This window comes from Xyrauchen texanus, chromosome 19 (assembly GCF_025860055.1).
Source record: "Xyrauchen texanus isolate HMW12.3.18 chromosome 19, RBS_HiC_50CHRs, whole genome shotgun sequence".
In the NCBI taxonomy this organism is placed as follows: Eukaryota; Metazoa; Chordata; class Actinopteri; order Cypriniformes; family Catostomidae; genus Xyrauchen; species Xyrauchen texanus.
The window spans coordinates 41,498,432-41,522,810 of record NC_068294.1 but is presented as its reverse complement, the minus strand read 5'-3'; the positions used below and the strand labels follow the sequence as shown (position 1 = coordinate 41,522,810).

The 24,379-nt window shown below is 39.0% G+C and overlaps 1 protein-coding gene across 1 annotated transcript; it reads right to left on the bottom strand.

The window, feature by feature from the left end:
• Positions 1–2,231: 2,231 nt before the first annotated feature.
• LOC127659738 (BTB/POZ domain-containing protein KCTD12-like) lies at positions 2,232–22,669 on the bottom strand. The gene is made up of 3 exons (XM_052149688.1): positions 22,377–22,669; positions 21,286–22,187; positions 2,232–3,632 (listed from the first exon to the last, which is right to left on the bottom strand). Exons 2-3 carry the CDS (start codon positions 22,133–22,135, stop codon positions 3,148–3,150), a joined length of 1,335 nt encoding a protein of 444 aa, XP_052005648.1. The 5' UTR covers positions 22,136–22,187; positions 22,377–22,669; the 3' UTR covers positions 2,232–3,147.
• Between the last annotated feature and the right edge of the window lie 1,710 nt (positions 22,670–24,379).

The following is a 24,379-nucleotide window of genomic DNA, read 5'->3' as shown; positions in this document are numbered from 1 at the left end:
GATATCTCTGGCTTCCAAACATATTGTGCTCTGTTATCCAATGCTCTGAAGATAATGTTTAAATAAACAGAGAAACGGCAAAGCTAGCATGCCTTGCAGCCATACGATTATCAACTGACTGGATCATTTACAGTGTTTTTAAAACACCCGTCTCTGCAAACGTTTGCTAAAGAGATGTAATGTAGAAAAGTTGACTCATTTTTGCATTTCATGTGCTTTAAAGTAAATGTCGTTAACTGTGGTGCCGCCATAACTCTGGCAAAATTGGATTTTAAAATTTGGGGGTTTTCAAGTTGGAAGTCTGACTTCAAGTGCCATTCTGTACTTCACTTTGGAAGCTACGAAATTCTGACTTTCCAAATGGATGAAGGCAATAACCTTGCTTTCTGTATTATATATGCATGCTCTTTTGTGCATGCTCTTGTTGACAATTATGCATACGATGCTGTCTGAGAATTTGTCTACAACACGGTATCATAGGAGGCAGCATCATTTTTGGAACAGTCTATGTTGCCCTATAATGCTGCCTAATATGGTGGCAGCTCACTAGGTCTTGTAATAGAGATATTGTGCCTCTGTGTGTGATTATATGTGCTGAAATGAGCGTGTAAGGCAGTGGTTATATCACTCTGTGCAGCAGGGCTGTGATTGACAGCCATTCCCTCCCTGCATGCTAATTGCAGCAAATGAGCTGAAAGCAATATGCACTTATGCGGTAAATAGTATGGTAGTATTCTAAACATAGCTGTACACTATCAAAAGGCAGTTTAATCTTAGAAACATGAAGCACCTCATCATCAATAAATTCAGTGGGTTGATTTAGTTTTGGGTTTGAGGGCTCATCAGCATATGGATATTTCATTATTGATAGAAGGGCACCAGTTCTCTGCCAAATGAGACTATGACTGCAGGGCAAAGATATACATTATATCTAATAATTACATTATAAATACATATTTTAATGGATACTTGAAGAAAGGTATGAGCCCTAAAGGCCCAAGTGTGAGTAATAGTAACAGTAATACTTTGCACATGACTACTGACCACAAATAAGGGTCTGAAAACATTCATACATTGCTTTTATTGTTGTTTTCACAAACTGTTTGATGCACACATTGATAAGTCTTGTAGTATGTTTGCTTTATTTATCTTAGCAGGAACTATTTGGTTCATGCAACAAAGAAATTAACAGTCACTTTTTCCATCGCTCGTATTATCGCACAATAAACAAAAGTTCTGTCTACAGAAAATTGCAGACTCAATTGATGTGGTAAAAAATAGTTTTCAGACCATCATAAACCTGAAAAATAAACATGCATTTACTCAAATCACTCCCTGTCTGAAAGTCGGAAACAGAAACTAATATATACATTTGCTGTCAGTTTCGATGCTTTCCAAGCAGTCCTAATGGTTTGTTTATATGATTCTAACTCTCTAATGTACAAACTCGCTCAGTTCCCAAACTTAGTAAGCTGTCCTTAGGTAGCATCCTTCTAAGGCAACATCCTGAATGAAATGGAACCTCATAAGTGAATGATTTGGAACACTCTACGTAAGCAGCAACAATGACATGCGTCATAAAGAACACTTATGAGTGCAACAGTGGAAGTAAAATTCCAATTCATTTTCTCCATAGAGGATTTTTGTTTTAACAGTAACTTATAGACCTTTAAAGACGGACCTACCGTGAGCTCCGAGGTCATTAATCAATGGTATATGCTTCTGCTAAAGCCATCTGGCCACGTTATGTCAAACTCATTTTTAATAAACCCTGTTTGATAGTGGAATTCCTGGTGAAGAACTACACTACCCATGATTCTGAAGAGATTAGAGAAAAGATCCACCAATCAGGCCATCGCGCCATCAAAGTGCATCAAAAGAGCTCTGCAGCTCCGCCCACTCGCATGAAGCAGTGAATGATGCAATATAAGCTCGCAAACTACTTATTTGCATTCATCTGTAATGTTTGCAATACAATTAAAATACTGTATGTTGTTATTAAACTTATAATCAACCACTTTTAATCAATAGTTTTACTATTATTTATAATAGTTTCAATTACGTTATTTGCAATGCTTCATGGGACATTTTGTCCGATTATCAAATACTTTTTTTGCTTCAAATCAATGTTTGTAATGCTTTGATTCACCTCAGAGTTGGTTGTTTTATTTAATGGCTTACAACTCATTTATCCCAGAATTTCTAAGAACTACACTACCCATGATTCTGAAAAGGAAATATCCACCAATCAGAGAACTGCGACCAACAAAGTGCGCCAAAAGTGCTCTGCCCACTCCCATGACGCAGTGAAGGACAAAATCAAGTCATCTGCACTCTCAAACTACTTAGATATGCATTTATCTGAATATTTTGCAACAAAATTTTTAATATTTAGTTTCTATACTTAAAATCAGCTACTTTAAATCAATAGTTTTATTATTTTTATAATAGTTTCCATTGTTTTTGTTATTCAATGACGTCAACTGCAATGCTTCGTGGGATTTTAATGCAAAGTATGTGATTGTTTTGATTCACTTCAGAGTCGGTTGGTTTGGTTCATGGCTTACGACTCTTTTATAAAGATTTTTTATTAAATCCCTATAATAAAACTATATTTTTTGTAATCTTTCGAAACCAAGACGGCTTATAAAGTGGGTGGGCACTTGCGCTCTATTGATTGCAATGTACTGAAGCTTTAAAAATGCATAGCACAAACACATATTGGGGAAAACCCATTTAAACCTTTTTATCCCTACTTTTGGAATGACTTGTAAGTATAATTATAAACAAGGTCTTTGTGGCAGGCCCTGCCACAGTCTTGCTTCATCCACCAACTTGGATGATTTTTTTTCCACCGGGCTCATCACAGTGCATTTAAGGTTTGCCTTATCTGTGAAGGATACAAGCGATATAAGCGACGCTGCCTTAGAATCTTATTGTAAATCATTATTTTGACGCCTAACATTGCATTGGGAGCGCCACCTATGATGCCTTAAAAATGCTGTCTAGGAAGGAAGTTCACTAGGCTTTGGAACAGATCCAGTCTGGTCTCGGATAATAGGATATATTGATACTTTGAAAGACATAGTGTTTGTTCTTGTTCCAAAAGTCATATGTTTGTTCACCAATGGCCTGATATGAAAAATATCACGCGTTGTATTTCTTGAGCAGATCACTCTGCCAGTGTCTCTTGCGGTCGGGGAAGAGTTTAGGGATCCGGATCTTCCTGAAGTCATCGATGCACTTTTTCAGCTCTTCCTCCATCATTTTCTTCTCCTCTTCCTCTGAGTCTTTGCTCAGCGGACCGCCGTTCTCTCTGGTGATGGAGGTGGTGATAGAGACAGCGGTGTTGGTGGGCCGGGGTAGTGTTTTCAGAGACAAGGTGGTGGGCCGCACAGGACTGAAGTCAGGCAGAGGAGGGGGGCTTGGCTCTGGAGGTAGAGGTAGTTCGGGGCTGTCCAGAGGTGGAGGTGGTGGAAGTGAGTCTGGGAGAGATTCATTGTCCAGATCCAGGGGGATATTAGCGTCGTCCTGGCTACAGATGGAGGGTGTACGCAGATTATATACGGCTTCCTTCTCTGCAAAGACACTTCCTGGCTCACTGATGCAGGGCGACATGGATGCTTTGCCACCTGTCAAAAAATAAACAGAAGTTCCAGGTGAGTTGCTGTTTTGGTTCTGTGAAAATGTGCATGAGAATCAACGCACATAAAAATGTGCAATGTACGTTAATATCAGTGGGGATTTCTTTAAGACTGCAAGGGAAGCTCAGCTTCCCCTATAATGTCAAAAAAAATAATGGTCAAATATGTACTATTGTGTAAACAATTTATTGACTAAAAATGCGTTAGAACACGTTCATCTCGAAGACGAGTTCGTTCAGAATCAGCTACATTACATATAGCAGGTCGGCTGACTCGATTTACTGCTCATACATTCCCGTAGCGTCAGTGCATTTCCCTGTTGAAGCCGAGCGTCCATTGACTTCAATGGGGCTGCTCTGAACAGTTTTTTCAGTGCTCGAAAATAGACGGTCATTGGATAAATGCTGCGATTATGTCCCGCCCACGGACGCTCAGCGTCTCTGGGGGTGAATGAGGAGTGGGCTGGCCCGGACTCCGGGCTTCAGCGTGATGATTGGAGGATCTGTCGAAAGACTGCATCTCCTTTTGATTGACAGCGAATCTGTACTATAAGAAGTCACTGAAGCTATTTCAGCTCAGTCCCATCGCGGATTTCTCAAGTGTAGTCGAAAGACAAACTGCTGCAACCTATTTCTTTATATTTGTTTGGCTGAAATTGCTAGTCAATTTGCATAATACATTTCACACAATTATACACCACATTCCTTGTTTCAGTTTTACCAAGTTTAATATATTTTGTTTTAGAGCGTTCGTTCGTTCATTCATTCATTCATACAGTAGGCTAGGCTAGCGTACGGGTGAAACTGCGCACGATGGCAGACGGTGCTAATATTGTCGACCTGATTTTGGCGAAGCCATTTGAAAGTCTTCCTTACGAGGAAAAAATTAGAATTAAACTAGCTCTGCTGGCCATTGAGAAGACACTGGTCAAGTCACTGGAAAAGACGCCTAGTTGGTACGACAGAGTCACAGTGCATTTTCTCGAAAAGGAACGTAGGGCAGAATTTACTTTTAAATAAGTTTATAATGTAGGCCGAAAATGAGCTTCCCCTCTTTGAAAGACCAGCAGCCGCCACTGGTTAATATAGTTGGGATTAAAACAATTATTTGCCTCTTTATTATTTCATGTAAATGCTTTAGTCTGACTAAAATCGTACCAGTCGAATTTCTGCAACCAGGTCATGTAATCACATTTTTAGACCTAAATTTTTGCAAAGTGCTTTTTGCATGGTGCATCATATTGTGGCATTTTTTTAATCTGCCATATTTGACTTCCTTCCTTGGTCAAGCAGCTTAACCTGAGAGATCATGCTGCTCCATCATCTAAACTAGCACCAAACCAGCATGGAAATTCATGCTGTCATGTTGTCTTTTCAAAAGGTTTTTGTTCAGTAGATCCTCCCTTTTTCCCTACAGTGGCCACTTCACAGAGAATGTCTAATCACATCATCCTTTTTCTGTTTGCATTTTCAAAGCGTTGTCTGTGCTTTGAAAAGTATTTACTTAAGTCACAATTAAATATGTATGTATGTCATTTCATTAGATACCAAAATGTCAAGCCAAGAGGCATCAGCAAACAAACGCTGCTAGTGCTTTTATCAACTCTAGCTTCCCTTTCTTGGGAGCCATTTGTGCTATGATTTTTAACCAACTTTCTCTGTAGAGCTGGGAAATCCAAACCATTGAAGTGAGTCGGTTCTTTTGAATGGTTCGTGTAAATGAACAGGTTAAAGTAAAAGATTCACTTATAGGTCTATGTGACTTTGGGAACTGCAATTCATTGATGTAAGTTGGTTCGTTCTGACAATTTATTAAATTAACTATTTCATAATAATGATTCACTAATTCACTTGAGCCCTGTGTGGCCTTAAAGTTTCTTAAAGGGGACTTTTTTGTTTGTGTTTTTAAGGTTTTTCCACCAAAAACCTCACTGCAACGTTTTGGGAAGGTTAGTTTATGGTTATAAAAATACAACCTAAAAATAACCATTAGAGAACGTTCTGTATATGTTCTTTTTATGTTGTCCAGCAAAAACCTCCCTGCAACGTTCTGGGAAGGTACAACATAAAAATAACCATTAGAGAACGTTCTGTATACGTTCTTTTTAGGTTGTCTGACAAAAACTACCTGCAACGTTCTGGGAAGGTTAGTTTATGGTTATAAAAATACAACCTAAAAATAACCATTAGAGAACGTTCTGTATATGTTCTTTTTAGGTTGTCTGACAAAAACCTCCCTGCAACGTTCTGGGAAGGTACAACCTAAAAATAACCATTAGAGAACGTTCTGTATACGTTCTTTTTAGGTTGTCTGACAAAAACCTCCCTGCAACGTTCTGGGAAGGTACAACATAAAAATAACCATTAGAGAACGTTCTGTATACGTTCTTTTTAGGTTGTCTGACAAAAACTACTTGCAACGTTCTGGGAAGGTTAGTTTATGGTTATAAAAATACAACCTAAAAATAACCATTAGAGAACGTTCTGTGTACGTTCTTTTTATGTAGTCCAACAAAAACCTCCCTGCAACGTTCTGGAAAGGTGCAACCTAAAAATAACCATTAGAGAACGTTCTGTATACGTTCTTTTTAGGATGTCTGACAAAAACGTCCCTGCAATGTTCTGGGAAGGTACAACCTAAAAATAACCATTAGAGAACGTTCTGAAAATGTTCTTTTTATGTTGTCCAACAAAAGCTCCCTGCAACGTTCTGGAAAGGTTCGTATATGGTTAGAAAAAAATGTAATCTAAAGATAACATTCCTAGAATGTTAGGAAATGGTTATGGGGGGGTGAAAACCCCTAAACATATGCTAACGTTATGGGAATGTTCTGTGTTTGTTGGGAAAGAAGCTTCCCCAACCGTGTATGCTTCATCACATTAATTTTCCACTGACCTTTGACAACCAGAAAGTGAAACAATAAATATTGTCTTAATTTATAACATAATATTGTTTCACCATTTCAAACCATTCAACTTCTTTTTGTCACATGGTTTACTTGAAAGTGAGCTTGTACTGTTTTTCTGACATTTTAGGTAATATTTTGTTATATAATGCAAAGACATTTTTAAATGTGGCTTAAGTGCTTAAATAACATTTGGGGTCACTGCACACTTGACCTCTCCTGCACTGACCACATGCATTGAGGTAATTAAAGGACTGCATACATAGATTGTGTAAGGACAGGTGGATCCATCCAGACTGGTGGTGTTTATTTGGGAATGAGGATATAGAGAGGGTTGGGATTTGCTGGGATGGAATCCAGCGGGAAATGCAGTCAAATCTGTTTCCTGTCCCTTGATGTTTGTTTATTATCTCAGCGGCGTAAAGCATGAGAAAACATTCAGCTGGGCACGCCGTTGAGAATGATGCCCTTGGCTTTCTCTTGTACGAGATTGCATCTGCTTCAACATACGCACACAAACACCTGCAGCGGCACAGGAACCCGCTTACATAACGGCTGGAAAAACTACTCGCCTCATGGAAAACATCAATAGAGTTTCAGTGCTGGTTGCAATCCGTGTCCAAGCGTGTGTTCACGCAGAACTAGTATTCATTGAACGTGGGATGGTGAGATTTTGGTTAGTGTGGGAGATTGTTTCCCACTGAAGAGGAGAGAGAAAATGTGTAATCTGCTCTCATGAGCATTTCTGAATTCCTTAATGGATGAATAAATATAGAGCGGCTGCTTTCACTCAATATGTGGACATGTTCTTTAACATGCCACTTTTCAGGGTCGTATAATGGACACATGTTTTTTGCCGTGGGTGTTAAATTATTCACTTGAAGGACATGCTTGGCAAGCAATATGTCATATTTCACCTTAAAATGAAAATAAATACTTTGCATTAAGAAAATTAAGCCTTGATTTTAGGGCCATTAGGATTTGTTTGACATTTTTCCCATTATTTTAATGCAAAAAACATAGTGATATATTATTTAAAGTGTCGGTTATTTATATATTATTTGTTTTTTAATGTATACTGATTTAACCCTAAGAGACCCAAGCATAGATTGATTATGTATTTTATTTTTTCCTTCTTGAATGTGTTTTTAGAACAAAATAAATAAATAAATCTTTTTGGTTGTTCTTGTTGTTTTGGGGTTAATTTTGTGACTTCAGGAAACAATGGCAGTCAATAGGAACATCTTGATTTTATATATATATATATATATATATACTTTATTGTGTCTATCTGTTCAATTTTCATTACATTGTACATATCATTTACATTCTATCCTACAGACATAATTACTTATTACATTTTCTCTTTTTATGTGTGATAAAAAAATATATATAAATCGTATTAATTATTTATTACATTAAACACCCCACACCAGACACACAACACACAAACACCACAAGGACGTACGCGCACACACAAAACACACACACGCACGCGCGCACGCACACACATATCGCAAACACACTGCACACGCACACCACACATCGCACACATTCTGCACACGCACAATCGCACACATACTGCACACGCACAAAGACGCACGCACACGCACAACACACATCGCACACGCACAAACACGCACAAACACGCACGCACGCGCACATCGCACACATACTGCACACGCACAAAGACGCACGCACAACACACATCGCACACGCACAAACACGCACGCACGCGCACATCGCACACATACTGCACACGCACGCACGCATACACACACACACACACATATATACAGGTATATATATATATATATATATATATATATATATATAACAATTTGATTTCAATTCAAAAACTCATACATGCATAGAAGCTTAAACAAAAATAATAAAAATAATAATAATAAAATAGTAATAATGAATAAATAAAACACAAAATTCTTATTTTTTTAAGCGAGGTGAGTATTGTGTGACTTCAGCGAGATGTGACATTCAATATGGAATTTTTTCCCACCAAAACTGTTTAGAGTGTCAGCCTTTTTTTTTGTTTTGCTTATTTTTTTATCATTTTAATTAAAATAAATAGGTATTGTTTAATTGCCATGAATAAATGTTACAATTCAGTTACACTAGGTCTCTGAGGGTTAAAGCATCATGTTACAGTTATGACTATCTTCAAATAAAAACATTCAAAACATTTTGATAAATACAATTTTGGTGGAAAATGTGCCACAATGAACATTTCACTGTCATGGAAATAATGTCAGAAAGCCAAAAATATTGTCAATATTTGCTCATTTATTCCATTGAATAAAGAGCAGCGTTAACATTCTTCAAAATGTATCCTCATGCTCAGTGGAAGATAGAAAATCATACACTTGTATAGGATTTTATGAGCCTTAAAATAGGTTTAGTGCCTTTATGCAAAATATAACTTATTTAGTTTAGTTTTTTCTTTAGAATTTGGGGTGAAATTTCACCCAGAAAAGTTTTAGTGAGATTCACCCAACAAGGAAATCTGCTGTTCATTGTTGCCGTGGTAAAATAAAAAAATAAAAGTATAATTTTCTTCACTCTTTTCACGCACTCCATCTGTTGTCATGGCACAGTTTTACAGCGCCATCATTACTGCTTTAAGCAACATAAATGTGTTATGAGAACAAGGCCCTCATTAACAAGTGTGTGTTTGTGTGTGCACAGACATATACTGAGAAATAATCATTATTACAACAATGTTCACGATATAAGCACTCATAAGCCTTCGTACAAATTAATCTCTATGGACAATGTCGATCACCACATAAAAATAAACACTGTTTCAAATGTGTCCTAACAGAATGTAAACATTTTATAAGTATCCTATTGTAAAGGGGTTACAGGGAAAGGAGGAGGTGAGAACCGGCTTGACAATATAAATAATAGTTTAATATAAAACTGAAACAAAAAGACAAACACACACACAGGTGTCAGACAGCTGTCTCTCTCTCTCTCTCTCTCTCTCTCTCTCTCTGTGTCGCACTGCAGCTTCCAGTCAGCCTTTATCCCTCTCAGAGGCTTGATTAGCCTAATTAGGGGCTGGATGTGCGGAATCATGACCCAGCCCCGCCCTCCACCCTGCCACATTCCTCCTTCGTTCTCTCAGGCCGGGGAGCCCCCGGCATGACGTACCCTCCCCTTCAATCTTTCCAGGGGGAGGGGCGTGGCTTCCGCCCCGTCTGCCGGCAGGTCATCCCCGTCTACCTTGATGAGAGAGGGGAGAAGGGGAGGGGCACCTACATACCGTAATGGCGATTGTGCCAAATTAAAAAAATATTATAAAAAGAGAGGTAAAAGGACAACACGGAGTGGCAGTGAGAGAGAGAGAGAGAGAGAGAAAAACACGTAATCGCCGGTTCTCCGATATGCCGTTGCTTGGTCCTCGGCCACTCCTCCAACCCTCTAATGGACGACAGCCATGCCTCCCCGGATGGATCGGAGGCAGACCTCCGGCCCCTGGATGACAGAACACCCCGTCATGTTTTTGGTGGACGGTAGGGGTCTGCCCCGCCCCTTGTAGCGGTAACTGCTCCAGGCAGTTGATTGGGAGCCCCTCCTCCCCTCGCGGTCGGCGGCCATTCCCCTGCTTCCAGGCGGCCGGGCTCCTCCGTCCTCCAGTGGATGGCCGCGGCTGTTCCGTTTATACTTAAACAGTATATATCATGGTTACAGTGAGGCACTTACAATGGAAGTGAATGGGGCCAGTCTATAAAAATTAAAATGCACACCATTTTAATTTTATATTATTTTAGCAAAAACACAAGCTTCACATTTCTGCTTTTGAAATCAACCGGTACACTCGATCAGCCCATAGACTTCCATTGTAAGCGCATTGCTGTGTAATTGCAATTTGTGCTTGTTTTTCCATTTTCACACAGTCGATCTTAAATATTACACATGGACAACACCTCTTTCGTTAAGACACTTAAAAAGATCTAGACTTCCGTATGTATATATAAAAACAACCTATGTACACTAAAAACATCCCTGGCAGACGAGATGAGTAAATGTGTCTTGAGTATCATGTAATCTTGAGTTCAGTCAGTGCTGATTAAGAGCCATGTGATCTGGCCTTGAGTGGGCCACGGGATTCTTTTCAAAGAAGCAAATGCATATTGTCTCTATGGTTACGGCTCATAATGGCTTTATGATGTAGTCACATCTCCTCCAGAGGGCAAACTGCACTTTAATAACTCTGGATTTATAACCGACCATTTTCAATATTTATGCTGTAAATATAATCATATGGAAATACAGTTGACCTTCTATCATAAAAGCTTGTTGGTGTGACATGCAATTTTACCGACCTGATAAAAAAAAAAAGCCTTAAAAAATTTACAAATAAATGAAAATAATTTATATACATGACCATTATGTAATGTTTTTTTTTATATATAGATATACACTCACCTAAAGGATTATTAGGAACACCTGTTCAATTTCTCATTAATGCAATTATCTAATCAACCAATCACATGGCAGTTGCTTCAATGCATTTAGGGGTGTGGTCCTGGTCAAGACAATCTCCTGAACTCCAAACTGAATGTCAGAATGGGAAAGAAAAGTGATTTAAGCAATTTTGAGCGTGGCATGGTTGTTGGTGCCAGACGGGCCGGTCTGAGTATTTCACAATCTGCTCAGTTACTGGGATTTTCACGCACAACCATTTCTAGGGTTTACAAAGAATGGTGTGAAAAGGGAAAAACATCCAGTATCGCGGCAGTCCTGTGGGCTGAAAATGCCTTGTTGATGCTAGAGGTCAGAGGAGAATGGGCCGACTGATTCAAGCTGATAGAAGAGCAACTTTGACTGAAATAACCACTCGTTACAACCGAGGTATGCAGCAAAGCATTTGTGAAGCCACAACATGCACAACCTTGAGGCGGATGGGCTACAACAGCAGAAGACCCCACCGGGTACCACTCATCTCCACTATAAATAGGAAAAAGAGGCTACAATTTGCAAGAGCTCACCAAAATTGGACAGTTGAAGACTGGAAAAATGTTGCCTGGTCTGATGAGTCTCGATTTCTGTTGAGACATTCAGATGGTAGAGTCAGAATTTGGCGTAAACAGAATGAGAACATGGATCCATCATGCCTTGTTACCACTGTGCAGGCTGGTGGTTGTGGTGTAATGGTGTGGGGGATGTTTTCTTGGCACACTTTAGGCCCCTTAGTGCCAATTGGGCATCGTTTAAATGCCACGGCCTACCTGAGCATTGTTTCTGACCATGTCCATTCCTTTATGGCCACCATGTACCCATCCTCTGATGGCTACTTCCAGCAGGATAATGCACCATGTCACAAAGCTCAAATCATTTCAAATTGGTTTCTTGAACATGACAATGAGTTCACTGTACTAAAATGGCCCCCACAGTCACCAGATCTCAACCCAATAGAGCATCTTTGGGATGTGGTGGAACGGGAGCTTCGTGCCCTGGATGTGCATCCCACAAATCTCCATCAACTGCAAGATGCTATCCTATCAATATGGGCCAACATTTCTAAAGAATGCTTTCAGCACCTTGTTGAATCAATGCCACGTAGAATTAAGGCAGTTCTGAAGGCGAAAGGGGGTCAAACACAGTATTAGTATGGTGTTCCTAATAATCCTTTAGGTGAGTGTATATATATAAAAATACATTAAAATCAGAATTAATAAATAAATAAATAAATAAATAAATAAAACAAAACAAGTAAAGGCATGTTTTATCTTGTAAGTTAGGAGCAGGAATTGTTTTTACCCCCTTCTATTACATTAGTGATATTTATGTGTAATAAATTAATTATTAAATTATAAATAAAGTAAATATAATTAAATATATAAATATAATAAATATAAAAATAATTTTAAAATATAATAAAATAAATAATATGCATGTAAAATACTGTGTTTTATATATTGTAATCATATATATATATATATATATATATATATATATATATATATATATATATATATATATATATATATCTTCAGGGTGGCCCAAAAAACAAAACAATGGGGTCACTATGTTTGACTGCTCATATCTTAAAAATGCATAAAGGCGATTGCGTGATGTTTTACTTACGTACTTCTATGACTTTTTGTAATCAACAAAATGACATCACAAAGTTGTTGCTCATGATGACATCACAATGATGTAATTTTGTTGTTTACATAAAGTCATAGAAGTACGGCAAAAATCGTGCAAACGCCTTTATGCAGTTTTAAGATAAGAGCAGTCAAACATAGTGACCATGTTTTGTTTTGGGGGCACCCTGTACATGTATATAAAACTCATGACCATCATCTTCATTATATCCAGTAGTTGATCCCTGTCTCAATGTGTATCATGTTTTCCAACAGCTACAGCAAAATTACGATGTTTCCCGAATTTTAGTTTGAACTAGGTGTTTGAAACCAACATGCAAAACTAGAGAAAATAAGCATTTGTGTAATTGGATCTCTGACTCAAAACCTTAAAAGTTACTGAGATATAGCCCTTGTGACGATGTACCCCGGTCTCCCCTTAATCACAAACTTTTGAAGGACAGTGCTGGCAGAAAAAAAAGAAACAGGAAAACAGAGAAACATTGTTGTACATGTTCTTCCATCTGTGCAATGCTTGTCTGCTCTCTGAACAATGCAGACGTGGGTTGTAATTAATCCCACTGTGTCAATATTTGTCTTGTAATTCTCTTTGAAGTTTCTCCCAGAGTCCCTTATTTATCTGCAGTGACAGCTGCCTGCATCGCATTACACACATGCCAATCCTAATCTGACTCACAGTGTATGAATGCAAGCAAGAGAGATGAGTTGATCTAAAAAGAGTGACGAAAATCAAGAGGGATCTAGCTAAAAACATGCATTTGTACGTATGGTTTCACTCGTGAATTTACAAACCCCATGACGAAGCTTGAGGAGGCAACTCATGATATTAAGAACAGGATCATTTGTGTAATTTAATGTATTGTTGTGTCCAATAGTTTCCTCTGGGTAGTCTGGGTAGTCTAAATAAAAAACGAAATCAGCTTCTAATTTTTAAAGTGGTCAACATCTTGCGAAATCTGCATGGGATTTGTACTTTTATGAGCAGAACTTGTATTTTACAGTCACATGTTTTCAAGTAACACTGCAGTGCAGGACTGTGCAGTAAATTAAAGCTGTGAAGTTGCACAAGTCCCTGGTAAATCTCTTTGGGTCAGGCTGCTAAGGATCTAGAGCTCTCTGCAGATTATTGACTATTAGAGAGCAGATTAAAGCCTGCAGATGGCAGAGGGTGATTCCAAGCTTGCTGGCTTCTAACTGGCCAGGATGATCTCATTAGTATTCGTAGATATTCATACGTAACGTTTACATTTTGGTGCGTTTGGATAGACACGGATTAATCCAAGATGGGTGGAAAAAGTGACAGGAATTCTGGTGAATGCGCTTAGTTGCATAGAGTGCTATAGGATGCTCCCTTGCTCCCTATGTAGTGAATGACTTAACCTCCAGTGTGCTGTCTGTCTGCACAGGTCTCAGAACAGTTTGAAATGCACCATATGTTCATCCTAACTCCATATAAAGCCTCTGAAAGCAACATTTGTCCACTTTTGGTGGATGAACTCATTGCCTCTCAATGTGTTAATGCACAGTAAATATAGGATTTCTAAGGAAAACATGTGCTAATGTACACATTAGTGTACATTGTGTTTAGCAGCGTGGCGTTTCACGATAAATGGCTCAAATATTAAAAATGGCCTATCGGAAGAAACTAGAGACTCAAACTGGTGTCAGTGTAAAAGTTTAATGAGGTTGCTTGCCAGATGTAGTTTTGTTGGCGTTTCTCCCAAAGACAAACTCCGCTGTGATCGGCGCCATGTTGTTTGGTCACATGACACATGCCATTAAAGTTTAACCCTTTACAGACAGCCCAGAGTCTCCTGAACTGAGATCAGTTGGTTTAAATTAATTTAAATGATGCATTGCGTATAGCGAAGCCAAAATACAACGTCCACGCACGTGGACGCGGGGTTTCAAAAGGTTAAATAATAGAATTTCAATCATAACTCATGACTCGAAACAAGCCGATATCCCGGAGTGATATGATTCTAGAACTAGTGCCGTCTAATTTTGCCAACTCTCGCAAATCGGACTGAACACTCCAGTCACAACAGTTCTCGGGCCAACAGTGCACTGAACTAAGAACTGCCTCTTTCGGACATGTCCGACATGCTGATAACTGATGAGGCGTGTGCTGAGGGTTTCATTCAGGAGAGTCACGATCCCCTGTTGTCTGCCCCGTGTTTCTCTTGTCACCTGTTATAAACTACAATTCCCACAATTCCCGGCCCTCGTCACTGCCAGCACTCAATCATTGTTCTCACCTGTTTGTCGTTTGATCATCACTCTCCCTTTGTATTTAAACCCTGTTTGTTCCCTAGTCATTGTTTGTGGATGTTTGGAAGTGGATGTCTTGCCTAGTTTACCCTGTTCATGTACCCTTTTGATGTTTTCATGTTTTTGTTTCATTTTTCCCATCGTGGACGTTTCCTTTGTTCCTGTCTGTCTTGTTTTCACCTTGATCAATAAAACCCGCACTTAGATCCGCACTCCTCGTCTGCCTCCTCCTGCTAAACGTTACAGAGCGATCAGCCATGACTAGGGAACAAACAGGGTTTAATTACACAGGGAGAGTGACGATCAAACGACAAACAGGTGAGAACAATGATTGAGTGCTGGCAGTGATGAGGGCCGGGAATTGTGGGAATTGTAGTTTATAACAGGTGACAAGAGAAACACGGGGCAGACAACAGGGGATCGTGACAAGGAGGGACGAAATTCATATTTCTAGTGTATTTCGCTGAACAGCAGAGCGGACAAAAAGGTGAGCCCATGGGCCCAAACGTACCTTAAGGGGCCCCTGGCAATGACCTAGAGTTAGCGGCAATACAATTCAACCATTTGCGTCACTTGTGCTTAGGGGGGGAACATGGATAATTTGGTAGGGCACAGTCCTCCCCAGCTCCCCCTAGATCCATCCCTGATAAAGCTTAAGAAGCCAGTGTAAAGCTCATGTCATCAGTTCTGGGACGTTCTCCCCTCTGTCTTTCTTAGCATCAGCAGATAAGTTTCAAGCTCTCTCCATCAATGCCTGTTTTAATTAGAAAAGCTGCTAATTTTACCACACACTGAAGCTATGCTCAATCACACTCGATTTTAAGGGGGTTTGCATTGATGCAGAACTGCAAAAAAATGAAAGTTTGTTTGATTATCTACGATGTTACTATACCTACATTTTTGCAAAATGTTTTTCACGTGCCTCGCAGTTTCCTGGTGAAATGAACACTAGAGGAGCTACAACAACAAAAGCTTTAATTCACTTTCACACAAACCAAAACGGCAGATTATCAGTTAATAAACACATACTTTTGCCCTGTTCTTCACACAATGCTATAGTATGACATATTAACACTTTTACAACAGCGCATGACATACATATAATCTTTGCATTACATAACCAACTACATTTACAAGCTTGTTCGAGTCCGATTAAAGTGCGCAGTAGCTCAACTAATAGTGCGTTGCACTTAAACTACTGGGGTAAGAGTCCCGAAGAGCACGCGAGCCGACACGTGAGCCGAAAGTGTTGTAAAAGCACCACAAAATGACATGGTTGTTTCATAAATTGCGTAATTATGTCACATTCGATTTAAGTTTGACCGGGCATTAACTTTAAAAACGTAATCTCTTAGGGAGAAAATTTAAAACTCGCTTTTAGCGCCACTCAGTGGACATTTCAAATCAGAACTGCCAGGACGCTTGCAATGAACCACAAGTTTTGCAGCAATGTAGCCACAGGGATAATCAGGCTGGATTTTCAGTCGAGGGGTGACATGGTAACATTCAGATCCTCTATTGGTCCATCTTTTCGCAGAGAAAGGTGAACCTTCTTCACATATGCTTGCATACTCGTGTTCGTTTGTGACTAAATGGAAGTAAAGGGAGTCACTAAGTCTATTGTAACTAGACTTAGTTTTCAACATCCTCTCATTGGAGATCATGGCGAGAGCTGAATGACTACATCGCTGCTTAACATCTGTGCCTGACGAGCTATAAATAACATCAGCACACACAATGCAACAATTATACTGGCCGATACAAAGAATTAACACACTGGAACACTGCCAAAGCCAAATCATCTGACTAACAGACACACTTAAAGGGATAGTTCCCCCAAAACTGAAAAGTCTATCGTCATTTGCAGTGAAACACAAAAGGAGTCATTTATAGCTGAATGTCCAAGCTGCTCTTTCAATGCAATGAAAATAAATATTGATCAGGGCTGTTGGGCGAGATTAACCACATAAATTTCAGTCTGTTCCACGCACAAAGTTATCATAGCGCTCTAGAAGACTTAAGGTGCGTACACACTGCCAGCGACTTTGTCGCTGCCGGTCGCCAGTGGCTGGCGGTGAAGTCGCTAGTGGGTGTTCCCACTACTGGTTGCCTAGTAACGTTTATAAATGACATTCACGGATGTCATTCCATTGCTGTTGACAGCGAATCTCTTTTCTTGCCACTAAAAACAAACATTTTGGAGGGAAAAGACTAAATATAAATGGAATCAGTACATAAAATGCTTTATATCAAAGATGAATGAGAAACAAGGCGTGCCGTTTGCCATAGCGGCTGTTTATCTGCGGCGAAAATGCAAATGCCGGTCTGTCTGGGTCCATAAAATCCCTGCGATCTCAGATACATCTTTCCACGCAGTATTTTTCTTAAAAATGTCCTTGTACGTGGGAAGAGACATATCATAGAGCACTGGAAAATGTCTAACAGCAAGAATTAGCCTTTCATCCATCTTTCCGTTACTGCAGGAGCTGAGAGAGAGAGGGAGAAGGATCACGTGAGCTCTCCCGTCGTCTCTCCTATTGGCTGTCAGCTTCGTTAGTCAGCTCCAAAGTTGAACTTTTCTCAACTTTGTGGCGTCGCTGGACACGCCCACATCTAGCGCCAACGGTCGCTCGTGTCGCCGGAAGTCGCTGTGCTCGCATTGAAAATGAATGGTATTGAGTCGCTGGTATACGCCAGCGGTATTGAGTCGCTGGCAGTGTGTACGCACCTTTACGTTCACACCAGAAGCGGCGAGAGCGTCAAAATTCGTTCTGGCTGCCCTGCCTTCAACGCTCGAGGACGCTGGACGCTCTGACGTAGTTGAAATAGGCGGTAGCGTTTGTTCAGAATGCTTTGTTTTGTGAACTATATTTAAAGGGGCCGCAATTTAAACATCCAGACATGTCGACCATTTACATTTTGCCGACCCATCACAAGTAGCGTATATCCTCATGAACTCTTTAAAATGTGACAATAAGAAATCGATCGATGGCAGAAAGTAATTAAAATTATAGTAGTTTGTTATCAAAATAAAATACATTTGTAATAATAACTGTGGTCTTGGTTGTTTTATATCCCTGTAAGCAAACGGGGACAGATCATATATTACAGGGAAACCCGCCACGGCAATAATCAGTTTCTCCATTTTGTCTTCGGAACGAATGTTTGGTGGGAACCAAAGTTTACACTGTTGTGTTCTCTAGACTTCGCTAGAGCGGAGCACTTCTATATTCCAATAGGTTGACGCCGAACTGCGTCACAGCTCATTACCATAATGTTGACTGCACTTGAACTTTCATCTGATGCCCACACCGCCCAAGACTCGCCGCGTCACTTCTCGCCGCCGAGAGACGCTGGCTGTCACTGAAAATGAATGACTTCCGGTCGATTTGACGCTCTCGACGCCTCTGGTATGAACGCACGGTTAGACTTATGACGTAGCAAGCACACATTGTATAGGCTACTTTTGTGATGCTTTTTGCCTTTTTTTGAAGCTTGACAGCCCATAGTCACCATCCACTTACACTGTAAGGAAGAGAGCAGCTCAGACATTCTGCATAATGTCTCCTTTTGCATTTTGCAGGAGACAGAAATTCATTTAGAATTGAAACGACATAACCGTGAGTAAATAATGACCTACTGGTTGAACTATTCTCTTAACTTTTAACATAATCAACGATGCATTTTATTTATTTACTTCGGTGCAAGTCTGTCTCAACACAACTCAGTTCATCATTTCTATGTGTGCCGAGCTGAAAAACACATTTGTACATGCTGTTCCCAATAGTTCCTCATTGGAGGACAAATGTGAACCGTTCAGTGTGCCAGCAGAGCCACCGCACAATCTTAATTAGATAGATTAGACACAGCAACACAAAGGCTGGTTGAGTAATCAGTTTTGACTGAGCTGGTTATAGGTTTGTCCTGGTTTTCATTCTGGCCTTTCTACGTTCCCGCTTTGAAGTCTCCGTGGAGAGAACGCAAAAAGAGAAATTGAGAAAATGGATGATAACGGAATAAAATAACTTGAAGGCGCAAGCTTGGAGGAACATGATAATCTGGTTTAATGCCCAGAATTTCTTTTAAGCTCTTCCTGAGCAACAGAGAGTTGCCAAATATTTTTTTTTTTACTTGGTCTTTTTGTGAACATTTCAGTGCAATTTATTCAAGAGATCAAAATCTTTGTAATCTTTCATCAAAATGTAATAACTTAATTCACCATCCAATTAATTCCCAAAGGATAACATCAAGAAGACCATGTTATAATACGCCACGTTATGCAAGTAAAAAAGTTGTAATATTGTCTGTAATATTTGCACTGGAAATGAATCGTAAGTACTAATGACCCATAACTTTCAGGTGTTTCAAGAGTGTTTGCACCAATCAGAATCTGCTTGCAAATGTAAATGAGGCCGTGAAATCGCCACAACAAAGAGTAGCTTATCTAAACACAGCTTTCACGGTTACTTTAATTTAAACCTGAACTAATTTCATAGCTATAATTGCAAATTTGTTTGCACAGCATTTTTGATTAAGTGATATGCAAATGTATGCAAATACATTCAAAGCAGATGTTTTATATTTAGGACAAAATACCTCTTGAATAGTTATGTTTTTATTCATGCTTTCATAAAGACACTTTTAGGTTATCATTTCACTATAAACAATGCCCACACATGACTTTTGAAAGACAATCATGAAATTGAGATCTGTGAACAATTAAATTAACATCTGATGTCTGAAGGTGTGCCACTGTGTGAATGATTGATATTGACTATCAAAGAGGACACTTCAAAACTAAAGTCCACTGCATGACTCCCTAATTTTGTGCATGCCTTACGGTTCATGGCAATTGTAGCCTGAGGTCGCAGTGATTGTGTTGGTAGGAAATACTTGAAAGAAATCTCTCATTTAAAGCACTAATCAAGTAACTTGATTTAAATGCCACACAAAATATGGCCTCACGCACATAAAATGAAAGCATTTACTAAATGACAAAATAGCTATACAATAATCTTCTAAATCATAATTTTGGTGTGTCATTACATAGTCACTGGAATACCCAAACATCAATTACCGAACGCACCTGAATGATGCATTTAAATTAGAAATAGGCACATATTTAACTTACAAAAACTACAATAATATTGTCATGTGAAATGTAAGCTTTAAATGTATTCTGTACTCTCATGTTAAGCAACTGTATTATTTCGTCATAAACAAGTATTGGCAAGTTCCAATATGGCTTTGGTTCAACTGCACAGGAAACTTAAAATGAATGGGTCTGAAAATTAAACGTCTGCCAAATTAAACACTGAATGCGTAAAGGGATAGTTCACCAAAAAATAATAAATCATATTTACTCCAAAACCATTGACTGAATGTTAGTTTCTGTCACTTCCATTCACTTTCAGTAAAGAAAGCAAATGGTGACTGACATTCTAACATTTTGCCTAATATTTTTAAGTTTGGACCCACATTAGCATTTATAACTGATGACAGAAATGTGAACCATTCCTTTAATAGCAGTCCATACAGTTGACTGACCACGATCAACACGTTTCCTTTGCACTTTCAGGCCATATATGAGCGTTTTATGCTATGCAAATAATGTCTACGTGTTCCAGTTATAAAATCCTGCATCGAGTGCACTAGATGTATGATGCTAAAAATTACGATTGTTTGATTTATTCAATGTAAAACAAGTTTTGTGATTTAAATATTCACTATTGTTCCATTTTTTTGGTCTCACAGTGACCATTGTTGAATATCCACAAGCAGTGATGCTGCTTATTCACAATTTATTTGAAAAAAATTGAGTTTTACAGCCATTTTTAGCCATTTGGCCCCAAGATAATGACCCAAAATTATAATCTACCACATATCAATTTGTCATCAAGGAAGCCCAACTGTTTAAAAGCTTTAAAATCAGTCCAGTTATTTGGTTGCAAGCGGAGAAGTTTGACGTTATTGGGTCTAAAGAAACTTTACCAAGCCCTTTCAAATGGCCCATTTGCCAGTTTGGCCAATTGGTTTCCCACTTTTTGGCATATACCAAGCTCAAAAGTATGACGTTGTGCTTCACAAAAGCTGAAAAAGCAATGTGAATGAGTGTTAAAAGGGGCAGGCAGTCTTTTGGTGAGGGAAAGATTGCAATGGGGCTTGTTCGAAGGGATGACAGGTTGCTTAGGTGGGAGGAATGAAAGATTTTGTTGCGGAAAAGTCTGGATGGAGGTGTTGGGGATTGATCTAGAAGCTTCTACATTTACTGCAGGTTATCTCGGGTTGAGGCAGGGAAGAGACGCTGGAACACAGGTTTGTAGTCACTCACGGTAAAATACATATTCGGTGTAGCTGGTCCAGATTTTGTCGTCAGTCTGTTCGTGGGCGAAGGCACAAGTCCCTGTTGAGTTGCAAGCCACCATGTGGAAGCCGGCATCGGCTAACCTGTCAAAAGCCTGCTCCAAGAAAGTAAACTTGAGGTAATAGCGGGACGTGTAGCGCTCTGGTGGGCGATCAGGGTCACGACTCTCGTTCAACGTTTCCCCGAAAACCTCCTTGGCAAGAGAGGTCTTCCCACACACCATAATCCGAGCCACTCGCCGGAACTTGGCATCTGTTTGACTGTCACGGCCTAGAGTGTAGGAGCCCCGGTAGCCAATCGTGATGAACCCAGAGCGTTTGCCGTCGCCGCCACCCAACGCCAGACTGGAACAGGCAACCGCGGCCGCCCCCAGAGAGGCCAGATTGCGGGCGATGTCGGTGCTTGGCGACGACTCTTCAGGGTCGCTTTGGCAGCCCTCGTCGCCCAGAGAGTTCTGCTTACTGATCTTTGGCGCCAACAGTTTGACAAGTTCAGGGAGATTGAAGAACTCAGCTTCTCGCTGCAAGCGTCCTCGCTCTGGGAAATGGTCGGGAAGAACAAGTTGCTGGTCTCGCATGTAGTCTAGAATGTAACGGAAAAGGAAGCCATCTCTGTCGACGAAAAAACGACCCTTGGTGTCGCGAGCCAAGCCCTTGGTGGTCTTCTGACTGAACATCTCCCACAAGAGGGAGCCTGGCACACTTGTTAAAGTTGAGTAGCGGGTAATATACACCTGGCCTCCAACATTTAGTTCGATAATTTCCGGAAAAGGCAGTTCGTTTACAGGAACGCCACTGGCGTTGTCAGGTAAAGCCATTTCTGTGAAGGGCAATGAATCTTTACAAGCCAAAACTTAAATCTATGTCCACCTGCAACAGAAATTCACACCGTGTTGAACAATATACTCTGAGTTTATGTGTCAATATTGGACTGTCAGAAATACCCCATTGAATTGACAATTGTCCTAAATTCACAATTGCAGTCTCAGAACAGGATTAGACCTCAATAATCCCTCAGATGAGGAGTTTAAAAATTAGATGGCATGTAAACTAACATACGTGATTGCGAAAAGGTTCCTGCTCATGTAAATGAGAAACGAAATGCATTCTGCATCTGAGTTTTCAGCTGTCCGTGTCCATACTCGATCATCATATAGCCGTCCGATACTCCGAGACCAACCGTCAGTGTAAATACAGTTATTGAAAAAGCACTCTTAAAAAAAAAAACACCATCTACACAGCTTGATAGTGCGTGAATGTAAAGTATCGTCATGAAAATGTGCCTGAGAATGTCCTGTGAAGAAATAACTTCGATAAAACAGCCTCGTGGTCCATTTCTGTTAGAGGTCGAGTCTGACGTTGTCCCCGCTGCAAACGGACCACTTTATATATCCTGAACGCTAACTCCGCCCCCACAGATGTGACGTCATCCACACTGCATTGTTAATTGTACATCCCCACGGTATAATATTTAGGAATGAATACAATTTTCAGAAGCTATGGTCGGAATGATGAAAAACAAAAAAATTGGTTGTAAAATATAATTAGCTTTAGAAATGTTGGGCATAAACCATGTGTACTAACTGTTAATTTTAGCATTACTTGTTTATATCTATATAATAATATGTATGTATGTATATATATATATATATATATATATATATATATATATATATATATATATATATATATATATATATATATATATATATATATATATATTATTTTCTCTTAAAGTTAATGTTATTGTTTTAATAGGCCTGAATGTACAAAAAAATGTAATAAAATAAATGTAAATGTTGGTAATTTGTTGTATTGTGTCAAAACATAAAAAATATATAATTTTTAAAACACTGAGCAATTTAAATATAGCATGTTGGTTACTTTTGTAGTGAAACACTGACACCTAGTGGATGAAAGGCTTTGACAAGTAGTTGTGTTTTTAAACGCTTGAGCAATACCATTGAATCTGTCAGCCCAGTTGTGAAGAATTATTTATTCAATTAGTATTCCTTCAATAATGACGTAGTCTTACGTCATCAAATATGTGAACACATCTAAAGAGGCACATATGTAGTCTGAACTTTGGCTTGCCTCTTTCTGTATTTAAGATTGTTCATGCATTAGTTTGCAAACTATCTTATCAAAGTGGGTTTCTTTAGCAGAGGGTTACAGTGAAGTTTCACTTTGCACATGTGCATAAGTACGGGCCACATCAGATTATTCTGATTAAATGCAAAATACAAGATAAATGTCCTTTCAAGGTTTGTTTCAGGGTTTAATTGCTTTCACCAAAAATCTTTTGTAATATAGAGATTGCACAAAGATTGGAAAACTGCTGACATTTAATGTACGGTGTAATAGATAAAATCTATAGCTTCTCACTCATGCACAATAAATCAAGGCTAAATATGAACTTGCTATAACATCGAATATACATTTAATTTCATGCACATATTTGTGGTTCATTGTGATATGGTTAAAATTAATTCAACACAAAACAAAGAGTTATGATCCTTTGTTTATTTAATTTTATTAGACAATACAATTGATGAAAATTCAAAACAAAGCAAAACATAAAACATCAGACATTAGAAATAAAACAGTACAAGGACTTCATATCACATGAAAAACCTTACTTATTGCAAATTGTGTTATATTGAAACTTCTTTCCCAACGTTGCACAATGTGTCATGAAGTTTAAAGCTAGTCGTTTTCAAATGCAAATAATTAAAAAATCTTTTTTTTCCAGGATTTCCTAATTTTGTGTCTATTAAATGATAAATCTGAACTATGAAGCTATATTGATATAAGTCTGGGGGAGTAATGGGATTACAAATTAAAAATACAAAATATAAGTAAATGTATTCCACTAGAGTTACCATTTAAATCATTGGTATTTAGAATACAAATACATAAAAAAAAGTATTTTGATTACTGAACAGATTATTTAGCACTTTATTGTCATTTATTTCATTTAATATTGAGTGCTTTCAGACGGAAAACATTTGAACAGCGGTGAAACACTTTCTTATGATGTGTCACATTCATACGAGCAGACA